At 46.7% G+C, this 25192-nt stretch overlaps 1 protein-coding gene across 2 annotated transcripts; it reads right to left on the bottom strand.

Moving 5' to 3' along the window:
* Positions 1-7718: 7718 nt before the first annotated feature.
* On the bottom strand, positions 7719-15575 carry LOC144180565 (cholinesterase-like). Of its 2 annotated transcripts, none has more exons than XM_077708893.1 (3): positions 15484-15575; positions 12535-14032; positions 7719-8150 (listed from the first exon to the last, which is right to left on the bottom strand). In XM_077708893.1, exons 2-3 carry the CDS (start codon positions 14004-14006, stop codon positions 7994-7996), a joined length of 1629 nt encoding a protein of 542 aa, XP_077565019.1. In that variant the 5' UTR covers positions 14007-14032; positions 15484-15575; the 3' UTR covers positions 7719-7993. The 2 variants fall into 2 exon arrangements, with proteins under 2 accessions (XP_077565019.1, XP_077565020.1); XM_077708894.1 differs by having other exon boundaries at positions 15478-15575.
* Positions 15576-25192: the final 9617 nt, after the last annotated feature.

Consider the following 25192-nt stretch of genomic DNA (forward strand, 5'->3'; position numbering starts at 1 on the left):
TTAACTTTGTAATATTTGTGATTTCACTATTTGAAAATACAGGTAAAATCCGTTTTCAAAGAACGAAACTGAAAGCCTGGCTGAATCATTCGGGTGACCTATCGCGAGGGTTACCTCGCAATGTTTATATAAAAGCTGTTGTGTGTATCTTTTAAATAAGATGAGCTCCCAAATAGTTTTGATTTGCATTTATTTGACGTAATGTAGCACTTCGAAACTGGGTGTCAGGAAAGCAATTATACAGTCTTCTCAAATGAGGTCTCACCATTCACACGTTTTGTGACGCCACAAACCGTAGAACTCAAAACCGTACGGGTAGGTGACACCTGCATCCACGTTTCTGTCATTTTATGCCTTATTAAACAAGTGCTGGTTGCGATAACGGTATATTTGGATTATCGGCGCTATAAGCTAGCGGTACAGGCTAACTGGTTTCCCCGCATTAGTGTCCCTTTAAGGGAATGAGAAGGCCCACGCCTTAGACCGAGCTGCTATTCATGATCCGGGCTCCCGAATAACCGAGAATGACTTCTGTTACCCAAAAGAGCACAGCAACGAAACGTACCACACACGCAGACAGTAGCCGTCTGCGTCGGAAATCCAAATACCAGCCTTTACTACCCCCCAAAATTCGCCCTGCCTGAAACATTACTCACGAGCACAAACCGGCCCCTACCAACACCGCACATCAAACAAGCCTGGTATTCTGAATCCCTTCTTCGAGTCGGTCCTCCCGTCGAATAGATCCTCGAAATTGATTTTTGCATGTAAAATTATTTCGTTCTCATCCACTCCAGTTGAGTCGAGGGAACACGTGGAGTTGATTACGGGCTCAGAATACGGCCAATACACGGGATTCCAAGCACTCCAAAACGCCCTCAGGACGTGCCAACAAATACCTGTGGTCTTTCTTAGAACGACCTTTCATCTGGGACATTTCGGTGACTCCTCCGACCCCCTTGGATGAGCTTGATTCAACCGAATCACTGACCCTCCTCAGAAACAAACGTGGGCTAGATTGTTTCTGCTCTCTTGTCTCCCTGTTGTTTTTAGATGCAAAGCATCTCTTGCTCAGGACTATGTCCGGCGTCCGTCCGTTGTTCGCGCCTCTCCACCTACACTATAAAAAAAAGAAATAGTTAGCGGGGTCTGGTTTCGATCCCACGACTCTCTGGCAACAACGGGAGGTGCGCGGGGTTCTTCCCACTACGCTACAAAACCAGGACAGGAGCAAGTGCTACGAACGCGCCTTATGTCCTTGACTCATTCAGACTACGTCAAGAAGCTACTGATACAACGAAGGCACGCGAAGCTGAACGTCAACGGAAACGACGAACTGAAAACTTTAGAGGAGGATGTTGAATTTCCCGTGGGAAAGCTGTGCCGGGAAGCGGCACGCGCCTTGCAGCTCAACCAGCCCCGTCCGCAGCGCCTCTGATGCTGATTGTGGCAGGATGTCCCTAGGGATTGGCCAACCAAAGAATCCATCACGAGATAGCTTCGCGTTCAACCACCGTCGTCATCTTCCCGTAGGGGAACCGATTAAGAAGGAGAAGAATACATAGCTGCGAAGAGGATGGCGTGTACGTTGCTCTCGCCCCGTCCGCAGCACCTCTGATGTTGATTGTGGCAGGATGCCCCTAGGGATTGGCCAACTAAAGAATCCATCACCAGATAGCTTCGCGTTCAACTACCGTCGTCATGTTCCCGTAGGGGAACCGCTGAAGAAGAAGAAGGAGAAGAAGGCAAAGCTGCGAATGTCGCTTCGGGTCCTACAATGGAATTGCCGCTCTGTCATGTCAGCTATCACAGACCTTGATTTTATAGTCTCTAAAGAACAACCAGACATTATTTTATTGCAAGAAACCTGGTTGACTCCGTGTAGGCCATTTTATTTCCATAATTATTGGATATTCCGCTTAGATCGACTAACCAGAGGAGGTGGATTGTTAATTCTCGTGTCATTGCAATTTTGTCATAAAGCCCATAAGTCATTTGAATTCATGTCGGTGGATTGTGAAATTCTAGCAGTTACATTTAGCCTGCCCGGGTGTTTTGCATTTTCGGTGGTTAACTCCTATTTTCCGGAAGGCGTCATTTCTACCTCTCCTCTCGATGCTGTTTTGCAATCGTGTGAGAATCGCGTTATTATTTGCGGTGATTTTAATTCCCACCATGTCTCTTGGGGGCTCCGCACAGATTCCTGTGGTAGGCGGCTAAGTGGTTGGATGAATGATAACAATATGCATTGTTATAACTCTGGTTCAGCAACATTTTTTCGATGGAAGACTACTTCAGTCTTAGACTTGACTTTTTCAAACTCCGGCATTATCTCTTCGTGGACTACTTTAGGTCACGCGACAAGTAGTGACCATGTTCCTATTTTATTTGAGATAGTGTGCCCTTCTAGGTCCCCACGTGCTCGTATGATTCGGCATGCAAATTTACACCGTATGCAAAACAAAGTAAAAATAGCACTTCAATCTGTTCCATCCGGTAACGAGGAACGCAGGGCAGTTCAAGTTACTTCGATCATTTCGGATGCTGTTAGGTCTTCCCAATTCATTATCTCTTCTCAAAAAGATGGCAATAGCCCGTGGTGGAACGAAGATTGCGCACGGGTGTGTAATCAAAGGCAGGTGGCTTGGAAGGTACTGCTAAGAAACCAATGCCCGTCTAATTGGACCAATTACAAATTTGCGGCCGCCATATTCAAACGGACAGTGTCTAAAGCGAAAGAAGCTCATAACACCCAGAAGTTTGCCGCTCTCTCAAAGCCAAAGAATAGGTGTTTGCTGTACCAGTTTCTTCGCTCGAGAAAGGTGGTTCAAGAGCTCCACAATGAAAATTCAGTGGTTCATTCAACACAGGAATCTATTGAAGCTCTCGAACAAATTGCACAAGAACTTAAATCCCGCTTTTCTTTTGTGTTCTCCGCTCCTTTTGTCAGTCAACTTTCTAATGTTGGTTTCAACCCAGTGAAAATGTCGGAATTGGCTGACGTTGTTTCACAGCTGTCTGAGGCTGCTCCGGGGCCAGATGGCATTACTGTGCCAATGTTACAGTTTTTATTTGAGGAAACCCCTGAAGATTTACTCAACATAGTAAACACGTCAATGAAACATAGCTGGATACCTCCAGAATGGAAACTCTCCAAGATAGTGCCATTGCTAAAAAACGAAGGATTAGGTTACGTCCCAGATAACACCAGGCCAATTTCCTTAACTAGCAACTTGGTAAAGCTCGTCGAGAGGATATTGAATGGTCGCCTTATGCGATTTCTTGAAAGCAATAAGATTTTAAGCCCCACTCAAATTGGCTTCAGACCCGGGAATTCCATTTGGAAGGCTCATATTGACATTGAGAGCCGCGTAAACTAGCCCGTAGCCTAAAACACGTGAGCGCACTTGTTACTCTTGATATAACAAAGGCCTATGACAGCGTAGAGTATACTACCTTAATGTCTCATCTTGAGAGTAGCGAAATCCCTCTATACATCCAATCGTGGATTGGTCAGTTTTTAACTGGAAGGACATTCTTCTGTTCGAAAGGTGGCATATCATCTTCGCACTATCAGCAGTTTCGAGGGGTTCCTCAGGGGTCAGTCCTTTCTCCGGTTCTTTTTAATATTCTTCTCAGATCAGTTCCCATAATGGATGGCATATCAACTTACGTTTATGCCGATGATATTGCTTTTTACTCATCGGAAAGAGATATTCATGACTTGTGCCAAAGACTACAAACCGATCTGGCCACCCTAGATAATTGGCTTAACAGGATACATTTGTCACTTAATGTGGGAAAATGTGCGGTCTTAGTATTTCCGGTGACCATCCCCATTTCTTTATGCCTATTGTACCGACAGCAATCCATCCGTCAAGTTACAGAATTAAAATATCTCTGTATAATCTATGATGACAAGCTTACATGGCGTCCTCATATTAAACATATTGCTACTAAAGGAGAAAGAGCTGCAGGCGTGCTCCGCAGGCTATGTAGCCACAAATTCGGGTTGCGTAGAGATACACTGTTAATGATATATCGCAGTTATGTCCGCCCGGTATTAGAGTTTGGCTGCGTCCTATTTTCTGGTTGTGCGGCGTACAAATTAAATCCCCTATTTATCGTCGAGAGAATGGCTTTGCGACTATGCTTGGGACTGCCAAAATATGTCGCTAACCCTATTTTACACCTTGAGGCACGGTTTCCTCCACTGAAGTTTAGGTTCCAATTATTGACCGTACTAACCTTTGTCAAATTGTTTGAACCCCCACTGCATGACGCCCAGTTCATTTTCCGTCTGAGGCCTGATCTTTTTCAAGGCATTCAGTGGACGCGGTTCCAGAGACCCCAGATGGATCTAGTACAGTCATGGCTCCAGCCACTTCACGCAGACCTTTTCCGGCTCCCCTCTACTTGTATTAGTGTGTCATCTGTTGAAATAATGTTTGATAATATCTTCCCCCCGAATGCCAAGATGTTGCCAGCCCGAATTCTAAATGGATTGCTGGAGGATCATTTGTCAACCCTTCATTCCCATATCGTCATTGCTACCGATGCCTCACAAGTTGATGAAAAAGCTGGAGTCGGGATATTCTCCCAGTACCTCGATTGGTCCTTTTCGATCAGGTTACCTGATTTCACACCTATTTTCCAGGCGGAATTATTGGCAATAATTTTGGCTCTTCAAAAACTTCAGCATAGATTTTCCCATGTAGTTATACTTTCTGACTCCCTCTCTGTGTGTTCCGCATTAACATCCGAAAAAGATTCTCCAATTATCCGCACATTCCGATCATTTGTTCCGCATCAGCTTTGTGAGGTTCGGCTAGTGTGGGTACCAGGACATACAGGAATCTCATACAATGAAGTGGCTGATCAATTAGCCAGCATTTCTCTTGGTGGCCCTGTGGTCGTGCAATGTCCAAATGACAGTTTTCTATTGGGGGCGAGATTTAAACGTCTACAGCTACTCCAGGCTTATAAGCAAGACGCCCTTCTATCCTCTAGAGATTATAGCCACCTTCGTCATGCATGGAAGCCAATGTTTTGTGAAACAAGGATATGCGAGGTAGCAATCACTAAACTTCGGTGCAAAATTCCCCCACTAAATTTTTATCTTTATAAATCTCGTCTGGCTCCATCTCCGCAATGTCCTTTCTGCAACGAACTGGAAAATTTAGAACATTTTCTATTTAATTGCCGCAGCTTCTCCCCAATGCGACGCACGCATCTGGAGTCAACCTTTAGACGCCTTAACCTTCCGCTATCTAGTTACGAGGTCCTGTCACTAGGCGCTTCCGCCCTAGGAGTCTGCCACAGGGATGTTGTGTCTGCCCTCCATTCTTATGTTGTGGCGACAGGCAGGTTTTCCTGCTAGCCAGCTAAACATTCACACATACCTCATTTTTCTTCCTGAATCTACTTTCATATTATACATATTTAAAAAAATTCTGTTGGGTATTTTCTTTTTTAAATTTTGGGATCTAAAATAATATACGTCACATCCTCATTAGGCACAAAACTTCTTGGCCAATCCCCCGCGTGGGTATGTGCCATGGTGGGAGGCAACCAACCAACCAACCAACCGAAGACGAGGGCGTGTACATTGCTCTCAGGTGGTGCACCAATGTCAACAACTTTTACCTCACCAACGCTGACGGAGACTACCGATTCTACCACAGAGACGACAACATCGGCAAGAACATGATGGACGAGTTTCGGCGCCTCGAAAACCACCGCCTACTCACCGTAACACAAAAGTACTTGCGTGCCTTTGCCCCCGGTGTGGACCCGGACACGGAATTTCCTCTGGCGCTAGTAAACACCAGATCACTCAACATAACGGCAACACAATGGAACCACACGGAACCGCCACGATGCTTTGCATCCTCATCAGGGTTCTCCACGGGAAGATGGTGTAATTTTGTTTCTCCTCCTATATTTACCGCCGTCTGAAGTAGGAAGCGTCGCTTTTTTTGGGCCTCTACAGTATTAATTAAAACTTGATCCGTCTACCTCTCTCTGCAACAACGCTTACGTAAGCTGTCAATATTAGTGTAATAGATATTACGTACTTGCGATAACTTCACATGCAAGCGCGCGAACCAAGCGGCACAGCAAAGGGGGGTGTTTTTTTGTCAGAAAAACATCCGATATTTTCTGAGCGCAGAATCCCTCCTTCCAAATTTCTTTCGCCCTTTTTCGCCTATGCAATATTCACACCGAATCGAATAACACAAATAGAAAATCTAAGCTCCCCAAAAATACTACAATTTCGGGGGTGCGCAGGATCTCTTTTTTTTCCCGTTACCTTAGGTGGATAACACCCCAAGAACAAAATATCTGCGCTCGGCTCTGGCGTGCCGCATGAATGAAAGCCTTCACAACCTTACCATACCATGAACTACGGAGGAACTTATATCTGCGTAACCCGGGCTGCTGCAAGGTATTCGGGCGTTATGTTTCTACGCGTTAGGTGGTGGCACACAATAAAAATGATCTTGACCCGGATCATTGCGAATAAGTTTGTATCACCCCCGCTGCCAGGACGGAACCAAGGGGGAATATCGTTATGCAAGCGTCAATGAGAGGCACTCCATTGCGCTTGCTTCGCTAAACGCGTTGCCGCTGCCGGCTGACCACCTCTGCCGAGGCAGCATTCATCCCATCAATGCGGGAATTACACGCAGCCTTACACAAAAATTTTATAGGGCACCTTAGACTACTTGCGAGCTTTAAGGGAAAATCATTTCGGCTTCCCCAGGCGACACTTATAAAAATACTTCTTATATAATACTTGCACTTTCTCTTCGCTTTAGTTTCTTCGTCTTTTGAGGCGAGTTACTTCGACAGACGGACTGCGGACACTTCACGACACAGCTTGCCGAGAATCAGAAGACTCGGCTCCTAATCTGCAGAGCGTGGGTATATTCTTATACGACCTAACTTTTGATTTTATTTACTCTTTATTTACTGTTTATTTTTTTATTTACTCTTCACCAAGCAACAACTTCAATTTGTTGTACAATAGCGCGAGTAAAGCTTACGCATTAATAGGCGCTACATTTTCCTTTCTCTCATGCGTACAACAGCCTGTTGAACGTAAAAAAGAGCTTTAGGTCATACAAACCAATCTCGGCGCTGTGTTTCCGGGATGTAGATAGCGGCATAGTCAAGTTACCGAATTACAAAAAAAAAAAAAGGAAAACGTCGTACCTATCGCTTCTTCTAAGAGGCACACCTCGTCTGTTAGGGTCGACACTCAGTGCGGGCGAACACAGAGCTAAAAAGAAAACAGCATTTCCTCAGCCACCTTCGTTCAGCGGCAAATAAGTGATAATATACGCGCGAAATTCGGACATTCTTTTTCAGAATTTTCTAGGACATATTTTAAGTTTATGGGCCACGAAACGAAGAATTAAAAGTCAAAGCTTAAACTTCAGCGATAACTCGAATATTTATTGAGGTTGAGAAAGACGGTGTTTTTCTCCATCCTAAACGTTTCAGTCTCACTCGAGAGGTAAGCTTGTACTCAGAATTTTTTTGGCGCATGCACGTTTGACATGACCAAGAAAACTGGCGTTCACAGTTGTCCCCTCTTTTTCTTAATGCATGCCATTTTCTGAACGTAAGCGAAGAGACAGGAATGCCAAGAAAAAAGAAATGTCTTCACTCATGACCATCGGTAATCGAGATATAGAATGTTTATTGTTCTGTTGGTTGTTAGTATTCGTAGCATGCGCGCACAATTGCCAACATGCACGCACCCGCAGACATTTTTCTTACTTCATTGTAAACACCGAAAAGCCAGACGGCCTCGGTGCTCGCCGTCACGATGATGCATGCAAAATGTTGTTTATTTCGTCGATATGCCACAAAGAACAGCCCGAATACTTGACCTGGGTCGCATGCTGTCCCCAAGAGGTAGCATCCCTTCGAACTTTCCACAGAAAGGAAGAACAGCTTACTGCGTTTTGGTATCATGAGAAAGCTAGCTAAAGTTAGAGCTGAGTATCTTCTTCCATTCCTTGCATCTTCCCTGCGATGCGTCTTCGACGGTAGAGTAGTTTCCAGGCTGCAGCCACTGGAAAGCGCGGTGGTCTTTGGAAAAAGCAGGCCACGGGAGACCACCGGGGTGTTTTGGCTTCCTGCGGATAAAAAGTGACACCTCTGTAACATGTTTGAACAAGATCCTCATCGCATTGAACATAGCTTTTCGGAGCCCAATCTTTAGCATAGTCAGGACGGCTCGTCACGGCATGTATAAATCGTCTCGCTTTTCAGGCAGGTCCGTAGCGAGAAGCTGTCTGAAGGTGTGCTGGCAAAAAGATCAACCAACTTCATTTATTAAAGCGAAAACTTTAAATGGCCCATACAGCGAAAACAGCGGTTCCCAACGTCAGCAAAGAAACACTTCCTCCGTAGGCCTGTGGTCCCGACGCCTCCGTCGCTGGCCGGGAAGGAAACAGCCCGCGCTGCGGCCCGCGAACTCCACTACCGGGCCCTCCTGACGAGGCCGGCCGAATTGGCCCTTACGACAGACATGCTACACCCGTTCTTCGCCACATACTGTAATATCTTACAGCACTAGCGACACACAAGCAGAGAACACGCTCCTCCACACCCTAACCGCGCCATCAAAGAACCCCACATCTGGCGACGTCTACAAACTAATCATGGTGCAAGAGCACAATCCTGCTCCACATGTCCCAGAACGATTCACCTACAATGGTCCTAACTGCCACATCACAGCCACTCCCCCACACCTCGTATTCTTCACCCCCGCCCCGCCAACAACACCCCACAGCCCTTCACATACTCCCCAGCAGTGGGAATGCGCGCTGACCTTGCAGGACGAACGAACTTGCAGAACTTGCAGGACGAACGAAACATTATCTGGCGGGCCACCCTAGCAGCGAAAGCACGTGGCTCCCTATACCAAGGTGGCCGCCCACCTGCTGTAGATTTAGATGAAATAAACGTTTATTCCTCGTGTTTTTCCTTCTTCGCTGTCGTTCCGTTGTACGACACATTCCTTATCCCGAGGCTTTCCACCGCGAGAGCTTTAACTCAACAGTAGCAAGGGGTGGTCATCTGACCCCAGCTACTCTGAAAAGACACCATTATCCGCCTATGCGGGTTATTCCCCATAGAATGGATGATAGAAGAAGGTAAGGTGATTTGTCCAGATATTTTGTTTGCAAGAGTTATAGGCGTCAGCTCTATGTGAATCTATCTATCTGTGATCTATCAGTGAATCTATCAGTGTGAATGTATATGTGAATCTATCAGTGGTGGTTGAAGATTGAATTTGTTGTTTTTGTTCTAGGCTCACCTCACGCAGCTTCTTCTTGGTCTGTTAACTTCGCACGGCATTCTATCACCGCAGAATAGTGTCTGGAATCCGGAAAAAGGGCCTGTACACACGCGCATATAATTTGAGGAAGACATGTTTGAACTTTTGCCTGCCGGATGCACCATTGAGTCATTCGGGGATCGGGAGGAAAATTCGGAGGCCCTTGCTATCACAATGTCGCCCCATAGTGAACTACATCGGTTGTAATTCCGTCGTCATCTGGTGGTTTGCCTGTATTCGTGCCTAGGGGGGCCTTCGAGAACTTCATTCGCTGTTTCGTTTGGACGAACCGTTCCCAAACTCTCCTTTGAGATGTCGTCAGGAGCGAAGAATTTTGTGTATGAATACAACTTTTCGGCTATTCCTTATTTATATGGGAGCCAGGCGACATGGAGACGCTTTGCAACGATGTAGATGTATTTACGAAATGGGAAACTGATGAGACAGTCAGCGGTACTGTAGCAGCAGACGGCTAGCCTAAGCGAACTCCGAGCGATGTCTTCGTCATCGTTCACGAGCGCTGCCCTTCCGCGCGCTCCAAGGTTTCCTGTACTCATCGAGGTTTCCCCCAAAAGGGCATGCTATATTCCGCGATCTTTCTGGTGGATGAACAGGTAGAAACAAAGAAAGTGCATCCATAAAATGGACGCACTATTGGACGCACTATAAGCACGAGCAGTCCAGGGAGTTCTATTGCGCACTCTCTAATCTGGAGATATTACAGAATAACATAACAGAAATGAACCATTATGATGAACAAAGCAACTTAATGAGATACATTACGTGCGCAGCTCACATGCCAGATGTGTATTGACGCTTTGCTCAACAGACACCGCAGAATAATAGGTATAAATGTGTGCATAAGCAGAGACGCTACCTACGCAGCCCACCCAGAAGTTTTATTGTTCAGTACGTGCCCTGCGAATTTGCCGGGACAGAGAGAGGCAGATAGTATGTGCAAGCTCCACTGCAACAGTACCATGTTGAAAGCTGGGACATGTGACTGCCTTGCCAGCACTCATCCTTATTTTTGCAGGTGCAGCGAACGATGGCTTAACTACATTACTCAAGGTAGCAGCTGAAGGTCATGAAGCTTGGTACGCAGCGTTTCAATGAATGCCTGATCACGTTTATGAGAGAAAAGAATGGCAGCCGCCTGTAGGGCTGCATAACAAGTGCGTTCACGGCACAGCACTCGTTCGAGTCTGTCGAGCATAAATTAACAGACGTGTTCGAATACTTTTGACAAAGCATTCAGAAGTAGGTTTCGTGCTAAATTAATTACGGCACTCTATGGCGCTCAGGCCCTGCTTCCACTCGGAACAGCAAGTGAATTTCTTGGTTCAGTGCAGCCGAGAATGTATACTTTTTGTTCGTCGTCTGCTCCTTTTATAGCTTGGCAAAGCGATCTGTAATTTAGCTTGGTATGCATGCCGTGTTGGTCTTCTTTTTTCTCAGGGGCAATGCACAACTGCAGTACAAAGTCCATTTAGCGCTATCTTTTGAGGTCATCTGTTTCCAACGTGCCTTTAAGCATCGTGTGGTGGCTAAACCACTTTTTACCGTTCGGATGAAAACGTGTACAATTGTTGCACAAGAGAACTTTCGTTGCTTTTACCGCCGGATTTTTTTTATTTCTGCTGCTCCGTGAAGTCTGAGTTAGGGCTGGTCTGTTCACCTTCTTTGTGCGCGCACTGCGTGCGTCCCCTGGCTACGTCTAGTCAGCGATATAGCACGGGAACATACTTATGGGATAAATGCCCATACGTCCCATGAGCCTGACCTCCCTGCTTCCGATGAATATTTAAGGAAAGTTTTACAGACGTTGTTTTTATGTACAATACCTCTAAATGTTTTCGGTCTATGTAAATAGTGTAGGTGTCTACACTGAAGCATCAAGCCTTAATTATTTAATGTACCGAGTCACACTAGGGGGCTGGAATATCAGATGTATGGAACTGTTTGTGTGGCGTGTTAGACCCGCATATACCCGTGTACACAAAACATTTATGGGCTTCTGTGTGTGTCTGTTGACGTGTGTGGAGGCGTGTGTGTGCGAGACGTAGATAGAAAGAGAAAAGAGCCGTCCGACTGTCCTACTTCCTGGTTCATTGACGTCCAGCTGGAACTGCTGTACTTAGAGAATTAGAATTGGGGAGTTCATTCCTGCTGTCGTTCAGTGCGTCATGAGTGGTGTAATTTTGGAAAAACACCCCTAGAAGAGTCAAATGGGCTTAATTGCATTTTAGCCAATTATTCACCACATCCCACGACGTTATGGCAGCAAACTGGTTTTGCAGATAAAATTTACACTATAAATGCCTTAAAAGTTGTTTCAAAATTTCGCTCTAACCAAACCCAATGGCCTGAACAACATTTGAGGGTTAGTACCATGCTTTACGGATGCCTCAACATGATGTTCGGCCCATTTATATATCTTTTTGAATTTTTCTGTCATAAGTTACCCAGATAAAAAAACAGAAAACATTGTTTTAGGACTTCACCTTCTGAAGCATCCAAAACAGGTGAGTGGAACCTTCCACTATTACAAATTCACCATAGTTCTGAAAAGGCCTAATGGGGGTAATAATGCGGAGCCAAACAGCTGCGTCTATACACTTGAAATTTAAGCTACATTCCAATCATGTCCATGAGCTCAATGTGGTTGTATTTTTAAAAGTAGACTGCTAAGTGAACGAACACGGATAACACGCTTTTGAGGTATTAAACTGGTATTTACCTAGAGATATAATGCTTACCAACCTCTTCAAAGTAACTTGCGCGTCTAATACAGAACTTAATGGAATGAATCTTGATTTTGGTCAAGTGACGTTTTTGACTAATTTCTTGTTGTCTGTAAAACCCATTCGTACTTTCTTCTCTATGCCATCGCTGGGTACCCGCATCAGTGAATACATTGTCACGGGAACAAGAAGAGAGCTGTCGGCCCAACATACAGAGGAGAAGAAGACCCATCTGTGAGGGCTCTCTCATGACCGACATCGTGTATATAGTGTAAATACATCGCTTTCATCTTCCATGGTTCATTTCCTGTGTCCTGCCACCACGTAACAATATATTATGTACATGCATATATCACAGAATAACCAAATAGGCATCTAGTATATCCTTGAATGCAGAGATTAGGCCACATTTACCTGCTAATAACTACTCACCCCGTTTTGGCAAAGGAAACCAGCAGCTCCATGGCCTTCCTGCTGACATCCCTGTCTTTGTCCGTGAAGTTCTCCAGCTCTAGGAACGGAGTTCCGGTGTAGTACGGAATGTCACTCGTATGGGGCACTCCGAAGAACTTGGGGAATTCGTATTTGTCCGATCGGTAGCCGAAGACAAACGGGTACACCTTACCGCCGGCTTTCGAATGCTGCTCGCAGAAAGCGATCGTGGGACACCTGAAGTAGACATCTCCGATAAATTCGATCACTGCTTTTCGCGCCGCCTTCTTCCCTCTGGCCGCCGCTTTCTCTACGTATACTCTTCCATGAGGAGTAACCCGGGCTGTACTCCACGCGTCCGCAATAACGCCAGCGCTTTTTTTGAAAGTGTCATCGTCGAAGTCCGTAAGTTCCTCTACCAGCCATCTCTGGTCCGGCTGAAAAACAGCCGCGAATGCGCCTTCATCGGCCGTGACGCTGATCAGGGCATCCAGGGGTTCATACCTCTTTCCTGCGCCCGCAAGAGAGGGGAGCTTGGGCAGGAACTCGTTTTTGAAGGTGGGCTGGAAGCTCACTATTTTAGTACCAGTAGCCTCCTCGGAAGCCCGGTGGAGGGCATCGGCTTCTTTAGTACGTAGGCACTCCAGTGCTTCTGTGCTTTTCTTGGTCGGATTCTTGACCGATGCACCACATCCTAGTAGCTGGGCGACTCTGTTTCCTTTCTCGATGCTTTCAGACACGCTGTCTAGCACCATGTTCGTACTGAACGTGCCGCTGAGCATGAACGCCCGCTTGAAGAGTCCCTTGCTATGCGGGGACAGCATGTGGCCATGGACGCTGTATGAACCAGCGCTCTCGCCGAACACTGTGACGAGGCCGGGGTCACCGCCGAAGTTCCTGATATTTTGCTTGACCCACTTCAACGCAAGGTGTTGGTCCCAAAGACCCATGTTTCCAGGGGCGGCGTTGTCATCGTAGTCGAGGAAGCCGAATATCCCCAGCCTGTATTCCATAGACACGAACACGACGTCGTTCAGCGCGGCCATCGCTGAGCCGTCGTACCAACGCTCGTGCGACGAACCGAACTTGAAGGCTCCGCCGTGTATCCACACCAGCACGGGTTTCAGAGGTTCGTCTCGCCCGGGAGTCCAAACGTTAAGGTAAAGGCAGTCTTCCGAAAGGTCTGTGGGGACGTTGAAGATGACTTTAAAGCGGGTCTGAATGCAAGCGTGCTTGGGACGAGAGCCATCATACGTGCCGTTCCATGACTTCAATGGCACGGGTTTCCGGAACCGGAGGTTGCCGATGGGTGGCTGGGCGTAAGGGATTCCAAGATACGCTTCTACCGCCTTGCCCTGTACGGTTTCAGCCTTACCAGAGAGCAAACCTTGAGACGTGGATACCGTTACTTTTCTCTCGGCGCCTGCCACGCAGCAGATTATCAAAGACAGCAGAAACACTTCAGAAAACATTGTGGGAGCGTGGACTGCCGAAACACCTGTGGAAGTCAAAACAAGATCGCAATCTGAATACTTGAAAAGGTTACCAGATTACCTTACACAATAATTAAGAATCTGTACCTTACACAGTCTAATACATGCTTCAGGCTGGCATAAATGGCTCTCACAAAAGTTGTCTGCTGGAAACCTAATTCTAAACTTAAATTTCCTTCCACACCCTGCGTACGAACTGTCTAGTGAAAACTTAAAATTCCCGGTGTCGTTATTCACACCGTAGTTCTAATGTAATTTTTGTCACATTGCTGTTAAAAAGCACCGGTTTGACTGCGCTCACCTCTAAACCAGAATTTGTAAAATTTAGTACACACCACGTTCTTCCAATTCGCTGACACCCACAAGCCCCTTTCCAGTTAACGACCCCTACGTTTTTGATACTGGCTCCCATTTTTACTCACCGCCGACTGAACAGAAGCTTCGCAAAATTCTTCAAATTTTTCAACATGATTAAATGGTGCTTTTTTGTGTCGCTTTATAACTGCGTACATTGCATTTCGTGTGATAAGATTTTTGCAATGCAGATGCGCTGGTTTCGATACCGTAAAACAAACCATTTGAGGTAGTAGGTTTGGCCTTCATTCTTTCGCCTGATATTAGGACATGAAACAAGCGCAAAACCAATCCCTCCGAAATATTTACCTTGTTTTAGTATCGTCTAACTAATAACAGGCGATGGTGGTTTTGGCCTAGCGTAAGACCATAAATCAAAGATCCTATCCTAAAAGAACGATGGTAAAACGAGAAGCATTATCTCATGCAAGCTCAGTCAAAGTCAAAGTCAAAAATCCAAGCTGCATCGACCGTATCAGAATGGCGCAGTCGGATAGTTGTCACCTGCATAACGCGAAGAACAAAGGTTCGATTCCGACCACGGAAAACATTTTTTTCCTAAGGCCCACTGCTCAAAGTTGGCTTTCCTGTAGAGCGTTTTGCGTGACGCAAGACGCCATTAGTGAGGCATGCAAGTTTCGCTTTAAAATTATATTGAAGTTTAGGCATTCTGTTTTTTTTCGCATAGGGTAACAATTAACAACAACCTGCCTTATAGGAGGTTGGTTAACCGTTCGGGGAGTTTAGAAGTTTCATAGATTTGTTGCACTCAGCCATCGGCTTGGCTACTTTAAGTGGCAAGACAGAACAGAAGACGTATCAGTACCTTGGAGCGTACGTATTGCGTGGAATGAAGCATAATTCTAGAAGAAATGGACTACACGTTTAACAGAGTCGATGTATGGGTCACGTATGCATAGCGAGGATGCGCTTTCTTGTTTCGAGCCACCTTTGTTTTTAGAGATCAACAGTCTTGTATGCTTTCGCCTTTATGTACGAAGTAAAGCTAAAAGTGTCCAATACGGTTCCTTTGAATAACTCACACAGGCGAGAGATTGGTAGGGCGGAACTTTGTACAGAGAGAGAGCAGGCTCACCCGTACCAAGCTTGTGGCCGACTTGGCGCACTGTGCAGTACCTTGGGCGACAGAGCTAAGTCGGATATTCGCTACGACACAGCCGTTTAGTTGAAGGACAAGATTTTCCTCTGCTCTCTCCTCTTTCGCAGTGCATTTATATTCGCACTCAGCCGGCTTAGCGTCAAGGCTGCGATTGCGTCATTATCTGATAGGTGCCCAGGAGCTTAGGTGTCTAGTCGCCTATAAAGAGTACATACGCGTTCAAACGTGTCACCGAACTTTCTTATCACTTTAAATCACAGTGAGAGGATAGAAAAAAAGGAAGTTCTAAGGTTTTATGCGCAAGGACACTTTATCAAAAACATTAGCCAGTGCCAAAGCCATCTAGTATGCCCCACCGCTTCTGTTTCATTTCGTTCGCGTTTGGACTCTATCTTTTTTGTTGACTCAATCTGCGCTTAATTCTCTGCGTTGGTAGATACTGTGGGGTTCTCATAAATGAAGTAACGTGAGTAATATGAGGACTGTGTCAATACAATAAATGTAAACATTTTTTGGAGTAATTACTAGAAAAAAGATGCCGAAGCACCACATGAATACACGACTCGAAACTGCAGCTTTTCAAGCATACCTGAATGGTTTTTATGGATACATATGGCGTTACGTCACAGATTTCATGAAGCGCACCGGAAGTGGATTGTTCCCAGTACTCTCTCATTTCTCTGGTGTACAGGCGGATCCCCGATGGGTGGGTATTAATCGGTCAGTAAGAACCATGAACGAGTTTCATAACCACAACAGTGCGATTAAAGTAATGTAATCCACGTGTCCTTCTTGGTGAGTTCGGGGCGCCACTTTGGTATGGAGACACAACGTTTGACATAACTGTATGAAAAAGCGCCAGAGGGAATGGTGCTCAGACGACAAAAGTTAAATACAAATACAACACAAATGTTGAAATGTTGTAAACATTTGCCAGCTCATCCAGAATTTGTTTCCGAATTAGCTTTGACAGTGCATTCAGGTGCGAGCGAAGGGGGGAAGATATGAGACCACCGTTCAACAACGGGGCGGCTCAGTGGCTAAGCACGTGCCGTTTTTTTCTTATGCAGACAAATTACGAACACATTCGTATTGGAACATTTCGGTGCACTTTGTAGATATGGTTGATGTCTAAATTATTCCGTAGACCTCCACTACAACACTAATACTATCGACTAGGGGCGCCTGGGGAGTGAAAAAAAAATCAATTTTTCCCTCCAGCTTTCTCAGCCTTAAGCATTCTGACGAACCTCAACGGTACGAGATGCGGCACACGCACTTTCGGATATATCAAGAATTTCCTATCCTCCCGTACGGCGCAAATCTCGGTGGGCAACGAGCGATCGGAACCCATCGAACTTGGGGAACGAGGCACCCCTCAGGGAGCAGTCCTGTCACCACTCCTTTTCAACCTGGCTCTGCTACCCCTCCCACGCCTGTTGGATCAAATTGAAGGGATCGGTCACGCGCTCTACGCTGACGATATTACAATATGGACGAAACAAGCGGGTTCCGATGGTTGGATAGAGGAGACCCTCCAAGCAGCGGCACTGACCGTGCACGAGTACGCGAGGACCTGCGGACTCAGCTGCGCGCCACAGAAATCGGAGCTCCTCGTGGTCCAACCCGGCAAACCCCGCCAACAGCTCCCGCCTGACATCGCTATCCAAATCGAAGGCATCAAGATCACGCCGACGGACAAATGCCGAATCCTCGGGCTTACCCTACAAGATAACGGAAAGGCACACGCCGCCGTCGATAAAATTAAGAACAGTGCTGAGAAGATCCTTGCGATGCTGCGAAGAGTCACCACCTGGAACAGAGGCCTGAAGGAGGACGACGCCCTCAGGCTAGTACAAGCGTTCATAATATCAAGAATTACATATTCGGCACCGTATCTCAATCTCAACAAGACCCAGAAGACTACACTCGACACCATCATCCGAAAGGCCACTAAGCAGGCCCTCGGCTTACCGATATACTCGTCAACCCAGCGCTTACAAGCCATGGGCGTACATAACACGGTTGACGAGCTCATCGAGGCCCACCTATCCAGCCAGCGTCTCCGCCTGAGCCAGACAATTCCCGGCCGCGCGGTGCTGGACAAGATAGGATGGCGCAAAGAACAGGCAACAATCAAGACCACCATACCAACAGAATGGACGAGGACCTTAAACACCAAGCCCCTACCCCGGAACATGGCCCCGGGCAAGGACGACGGTAGGAGGCATGCTCGAGCCAAAGCAGTGTCCCAGCAACTACAACAAGAAAATGGAGTGCTCTACGTAGACGCCTCTCTTGTGAAAGGAAGCAATCGCGCAGCGGTGGTGGTCACCGATGCGGAACGACTCATCAACAGCGCGGCGGTAAAGACTAAGGAGCCCACGACAGCGGAGGAAGTGGTCATAGCCCTGGCGCTCGTTCAACCGGGCGTCGGGGTGGTGGTCACTGACTCAAAGAGAGCCTACAGCGGTTTCAGAAAGGGGGTGATCTCCTCAGAGGCAGCCACAATACTATCGAAAAAGAGGGCACCGGGCCGAGCCATAGAGCTCACATGGGTGCCTGCCCATACAAAGGTAGCCGGCAACGTCATCGCTGACTACCACGCCCGAGCAATGACCCTCCGGGCAGGGCAGGACACGGACACCCCAACTCCGGCACTCACATATAAAGAAATTACGAACGAATACAAAGACGAGCGGCGTACCCTCCCCGAGCCACACCGCACCCTGACCAGGGAGCAACAGACAATACTCAGGCGCATCCAGGCGGGGTCACTAGCCCACCCCGTCCTGTTGCATACATTTTACCCTGAACACGAGGGGGACCGCTGCCCATTCTGTAAAACAAACAGCGGCACGCTCGCGCACATACTGGCGGAGTGCACTGAACTAAAGGCCCCTATACCACCCCACCCTCCCTCCACCCCCCCTACCCCACTCCACGAGCGATGGGAGACCTTGCGGTCCAGCCCCGCCCTGCCGACCCAGCTCGCGCTGACGGCCAGGGGCCAGGAGCTGCTGGCCCAATACGGTTCCCGCGACCTGGGAACCGCTCCGTCTGGCGTCTGAACACGCCTCGAGCTCAAATAAAGTTACTACTACTACTACTACTACTACTACTTATTTTAGGCATCTTGAACATGTTCGATAGCTGTGGTTTAAGAACGTAGCTTTCTGGGAAGAAACGCAAACATGCAGTGTTTACAAACGGCCTGTTTAATTGCTGTGACATTTTATTTCGTGGTCAGTGGTTGTTGTCCTGTAGTTCGTCGCTTATCATGACTTTCAGGCCACAAACGCAGCGCGGATATCAACGCAAAGGTACAAACGCGCTATTACTGCGTCGCAGGTGATAGGAACCGGCTGACATGCGAATATAGGGCACGCATCGAGACAAATGTGTGATATCGCCTAAAACAAGGACAGCTAGAAGACGAAACGAAATAAGAGATTTTCACCACACAAGCGGTCACCAACAACTGATTGTGGTTTCTTGAGGTAGAAAAAAGTATGTAAAAGGGGGCAAAAAGTAACGCACATACCACCCAATTACGAGAATGAAGTCAGAAGACCACAACATGTCATCACTCTCGTGTGGATACATCGTCGACATACTCGGAAAAAACGCAGTCTACTTCTCCAGTAGAGATACCAATAGTTCACTAACGTACGCATTGTTCTATTCGCGAAAGGTTCATACATTTCACGCTCTCTCCAGTCAGTTGCTCGCCATTGCTTGATCAGTGTGAGTCCCTTCTTTTGACCCTTCTCCTCACTGTTTTCCTTCGAAGTGGCCTGCACCAAATCGCAAATCAGCAAATGCCTGGTGATTATAATATTTTATCACCTTTAGTTTCAATTTTGTCTAGCGCAGATAATGAACAGAATAGCAATCAGGGGCACGTCATAATCATCAGTGTCAAGCGTCCATTCATAACGTTGTTTGTTGAACCAATAATTTGTATATTTGGCTGTTTTTTCTGCTTGAATACCGTAATAAAAACATACCTCCTCTTTATATATGTATTAGTACCTTCCAGCTATGCGTGGTGGGCCTTGAAAGTGTTTAAAATAAATACAAAATTGCATAGATTTTGGTAACGTACACTTTTCTGTACATAGCCACTATACTACGTGATTCACTTTGAAGCTTCTAACCACCTTCTTCGACGCATACAGTTAAATACCATCCTTACACCTGCTCGTTCCTTCTCCTACCGTATCCGACACTCACCAGCATGTCCCAATTGTCCCGAACCATACGCTAATTTAGAACACTGCATTTTCTCCTGTCCCATTGCAATTCAATCCCCATATTTTCCCCACCCTCCTCCTTCAACGTGGGGGACTTGGCTAGCCTCGGACCAGCTCACGGACCAGTTAGCGCTGATTAACCTGGCCAGGGACATTCTCGACGCTTATAGGAGCCACGAAGAGAAAACACAAGTTTGGTTCATTCGAATGATTGCCTCGTTAGAATCATACCGACACCACTTATAACGCACACTGCGCTCAAATAAGCTATATAATTAGGAAAAAAGGGAATGGCCATGTGACCCACTAGCTCATTTCCCTCAACAGAACCTATGATGTCATACTACAATGCTCTGCGATTGGCGGAGAGCGGCAAAAGCAAACGCAAGTTAGGCCGGGCTTACCAGTTTGCATAGTGAGCTATATGCCCGTGAAACATACTGCACATTCCTTTTATGACACTAAGAACGGTGGAGTAAACGGTTGAAGTTCCGAACGAACACGCAAACAAGTACGCCAATGCGTACGAAACTACCGCCGGCCGAGCTGGACATCTCGCCGTCGCGCAGACGACTTTTCGGGTTCGAGGCTCTTCGGGGCCAACGAACCATTCTAGCACGCACAGCCGCGACCTTGCTTGGTATCTTAATCTCTTTGCAGGACGTTGGTGTCATATCGCCAACCAGAAAAGGTAAAAATAGTAACAAGGGAAGTAAAGAACAGCCAGCAGCGACGAGATAGTGCCACTCGTAGCAGAATATTCGGAATGGTGGTCGTTTTGGCTTGCTGCTGTTGTTACGAGCCCATTTTTTTCGTTTACAATCGACTGCAAACTTCAGTTTGTTCGAGTACTTTACAATGAAATTTCGTTGCTGCGTCCTCAAATGCCTGTGCAGTACGGGAAATCGTCGAGGGAGTGCGACATCCCCGCCGGTGAAGAGATCTCCTTTCATGCGCTGCCCAACGACGAACCTCGGCGAAGCAAGTGGCTACGTTTTGTGAATTTTGCAAATGGAGGAGAAAGGGAGCTAAATGAAGTACGAGTGTGCTCGCTTGATTTCCGACGAAGTGATTACGGCAGGGACCGAGGGCGTAGGAACAGGGGGGGGGGGGGGCAGGGGGAGCGATGGCTACCCCTAATGTACAAATGGGGGAGCACGGCTCCCCCAGTCAAGGAGCGCCTGAAGACTCCTGCTGAGCCCCAGACGGCTGTAGCAAAGTTTGGTTTATTTGAAAAAAGGCAAAATGGCTAAGGATCAGACGATATTCAGCCGAAGTCACGGTGGCGCTGGTCAGACAATATTTTTCGCTTCATGAATGCCCACAAATAGGAAAATATAGGTATTACGACGTGGTCTGTTTGCAGCAGATGTACAGTGTAAACGCCTTCGTTTGAAGCGTTTGGGAAGCTAATCTCCCCGTTGAAATATTCGATGTCTGCGGTATAAATCGAAGGATCGATGGTATAATGGCTTTGCCTTTTGTATCCGGGTTGAAGTATCATGATACAAGCCAGCTACACTGGACAGTATGACCAATAGCTCTTTACGCTAGCCAGTTCAGATTTCTTAGTAAACCGTGGTTCCCTAAGCGGCATGCACCAATAGCATAATTACTCACGCTCCGACAAGTTGCCAGCAGGCATATAAGCAGTGTGGCTGTATATTACAAGATATGAATGCTTCCGTATCAGACCAGTGCAATTTTACTAATATAATGGCGCACCAGAAAGTCAGAAATACTCGGAACAAAATTAAAACAAATTATCCGTTGTGCATGCACGTACTCCAATAATATATTATTATTATTGCACACATGGTACAATCTACATGCACATGTTAACGCATAGCATAACTTCATTCTTCAACTGATATTTGTATTTAAAGGGACACTGAAGTAAATTTGTCAAGCTCCCGTTTTCGCTTGCACTGCGTAGACTGGCTCAAATTAGCACACTTTTCATCGTTTATCCGGTTGACAAATCGGTAATTATTTTACAAAGCGCGAAAGAAGAAAAACTGCCATGCGCGGTTTGCGGCGGCCGCACCACCTAAGCTGTGACGTTGGGAGGAGGGGGCACCGTGATTGGACGATGCCAAAGGTTAGCAATCAAACAAGTTTCGGTTTCGGTTCTGTAAAACAACATGTTTGACATCCGATGGTGTCGTTGGATAGGCATTCTCAATATTCCAGTAATCGTAGTACCGCACTTCTGCGATGTTGTCTGCTTTAAAATGCATAAGATAAGCCTCCCAGGACGGCTTGGAATCGTACCATTCACTAGCTGAGGCCTACGCAGTGCATGAACGCCCTCCGCGTCCCCGCAGACGCTCAAATACATGCGCTTTTCCCCCATATTTGGAGCTGTCCTCACTCATGCCTGTATCGTAAAAAGCGTGTTCGCACCAGGCCAAGGGTCTGTTGATTCTGTCCTGTGCTCGCTGCCCGTAAGCAGTCGGTGCTTATGGCAACAGCACGCTAACGAGAACTCGCTAGCGCGCCAGTGCCAGCCTGCGCGAGTTCTGTGGACTAGTTCGTGGAGCAATGAACGTTGTGGCCCAAAAAAAGATGAACTCAGTATAGAAAACATCGGCGAAAAACGAAAAAGTTAACTGATAAAAAAAAAGCATGTACCCGCGAGGATTCGAACTTGCGACAGGCAAAACACCTGTAACGACATACCTAGCGCTCCAGACCACCAAGCCACGCGCGGGGGCTGCCCGATGATTGAAATATAAGGTATATAATGAATAACCAGTTTACACCTTTATTTAGTTTTAGTATTTCAAGCAGCTTAGGTGACTATTTATTGTATTGCGCTCGTGCAGTAAGCGTCCCCCGAGTTTCCACAATAGCTCACGTCTAGGAATTGCATTTCGTAGACGGAAAAGCGTTCGCAGATGCGTAGTTGTGCTGCTGACCGCTGTGATTGTTCGCCCAGCGCAAAAAAGTGCTTCCCGCACCCTAGTTTTACGCTGTACGATAAAAATATCAGTTGATTTTATTTCCTTAGTACTTATATTGACTTCGCTGACTTCTCCCCCTTCAAGAGGCCTTATATTTTCCTACTGGCGCACCAGTCAGCGAAGCGTCGCATGTGCGCTTGTACAGCGCTTGTGTGAAGCGACCTTGACTTGGAGCTAGATACAGTGTATAAGCAAACGAAGTAAAGAAAGGCACATTCTTCTATTGCCAAACGTGTTGTGGCTTAGTTTCAACTGATCGAGCGAATTGCGACGACCCGTCGGCGGCCGGCGGACTAAACGTTGGGCCGACTGACTCGGTCGCGGAAGGTCGGCGAGCCGTGCAGTAGCGCAGCCAATTGACAGCTCCTCTCCTGCTGACGTCACACGAAAACGCCACAGAAAATGGGCGAGAGTGCAGAGAGGAGGACCGCATTTTCGAATTGATTATTCTACTAAATAAATTCGCGTAAACGTGCTCAGAGTGGTCGAAACAGGGCTTAGGGACTCCGGACTACAATTTGTGCTCGTAATCCCGCATTGTTTACAAATCACTTGAGTGTCCCTTTAACTTACCTGCTTTGCCAATATTCATAAGTAGGCCTTCATTTGGTAGCATTTACTGTGCACGTCTCGTAGTATGTTCGCGATTAGGGGGCATGTATAGAAATGGGCTGTATGTATTTCTCTCCCAATTTTTTTGAATTTGTAATTTATTTAGGTGTGCACTGCTCTTTTGCGTTGATAAATAAAAATGGTTTAAAATCGTGGGTGCTACCGTTTGCTCGTGTGGAAAGCGCAGTCGCCATGAAGTCACAAACTGGCCGTTTTACTGTGCTCTCCAGCATCTATGATGCGCAGTGAACATTCGGTTGGGGTTCAATTGTTTTACGTGGGTGGGTCAATTGTGACTAATTTTGCATGGTAGTCATTGTAGCAGCACTATACAGACGCTGCAGAAGTATTCAAAGAAAATAAATTACGATGTGGTTAAAAACAACCACAATAATGATATAATTGGTAGTGGTGCTGGTGGTGGTGGTGATGATGATGATGATGATGATGATGATGATGATGATGATGATGTTTGTGGTAGCATAATTGTGGCTCCCTCAGGGAAAAAATAGTTCCGACGCCACTGCCAGGGACCCTTACGTTAGCTCACTCGTGGGACATGCTGCCGCTCGTCGCCGATTTCGTCAAATCGCCGTGAAAGTGCTCTGAGCTTGCAAAAAAAATAAAATACCGCACACACCACGCTTTGACGCTCGGATCTTTCTCGTCGGAGCGAGAGCTCGCGGGAACGGCTTTCCATACACGACACCGACCAACTGGCATAAGCGATACTGCTACTTAAATTGAACTATTATTAACCATAATAAAAATGCGGCACGTACGTACCAGTCTGCATTCATCCGTCGCGACGGGGCTGACGAGGCAGCGGTGCGCACGGCTGGGCCTTCGTCTGTTGTGGGTATCGCGGAATGGTCGCTTTCCGGTCCATCCGTGTATCCCACAACTCCTGCCGCTCGTACACTTAGAAGCATTGAGCGTTCAAGTGGTGTGAGGTTGTTAAATGCAAGCCCGAGCTCCTCGTCGAGAGCTCTGTTGTCCGGATCAGGCGATTCCATGACTAGGGCTGCGGGTGTACTAGGTTTTACTGGTAGTTTCAAATTGGCGCCGTCTCGGTTTCGGCAGGAGTTCCGGTTCATGTATGATTCCCGCGTGTGGGTGCTATATGGAGGCAACATACAAAGTATCTGTTTCATGTACCGGCTCATATGACGCCATTGTTCACGTCACGGAATGTACAATTTTGCGGAAGATTTAAAAAGTTGGCTTAAATTGCCGGATTTCTCAGTGAATAAAGCATCGTTTGCTTCCTGGAACGCGCTTGGAGTACTATAGGAAACAACTAATCTTTCCAAAAAAACAAACTTTTGTTTTGTCTTCATGGATCCTTTAATGTTACGTCCTAATAAAGTTTTTTCCTCTCCTCCTCCTCAGTCGTCGGCCTGCTTTTTCAGACAAATATGCACGATCGAATGTATCCGTATTTGGACGAGTATCTGAGAAAAGAAATCCGAGTTTAATTGTCACAGACATTCCAGCGACGTCATCGAGATGTTTGCATTTTGTCTCTACGATATAGGTGCTGTTTAGCGTACGCCAGTGTTGTAAATCTGAAGGAATGACCATTTTGCCTCTGTCCCTCGTTGCACGAGCATGCGAAATTCAATGTCACTGCTTATTACCCACGAGGAAGGAAGGGTGCACCAAACAGGACAGGCTGCCGGGAATACATTCAACATGTCGCTATGTGTTACAGTGGAAAGATTCCCCACGCGCTGGTACATCCACTTAAATTTTACGGCTAACTTCATCACAACATTAGCCTCACCAATGTTAATTCAAACGACATGATCCCAAATTGAAGGCGTTACTTCGCTTCCCTTTCACCACAAAGTGAAC

The sequence above is a fragment of the Haemaphysalis longicornis genome, unplaced genomic scaffold, assembly GCF_048455015.1.
Source record: "Haemaphysalis longicornis isolate Haplotype H1 unplaced genomic scaffold, Haemaphysalis longicornis Haplotype H1 scaffold_4, whole genome shotgun sequence".
Lineage (NCBI taxonomy): Eukaryota > Metazoa > Arthropoda > Arachnida > Ixodida > Ixodidae > Haemaphysalis > Haemaphysalis longicornis.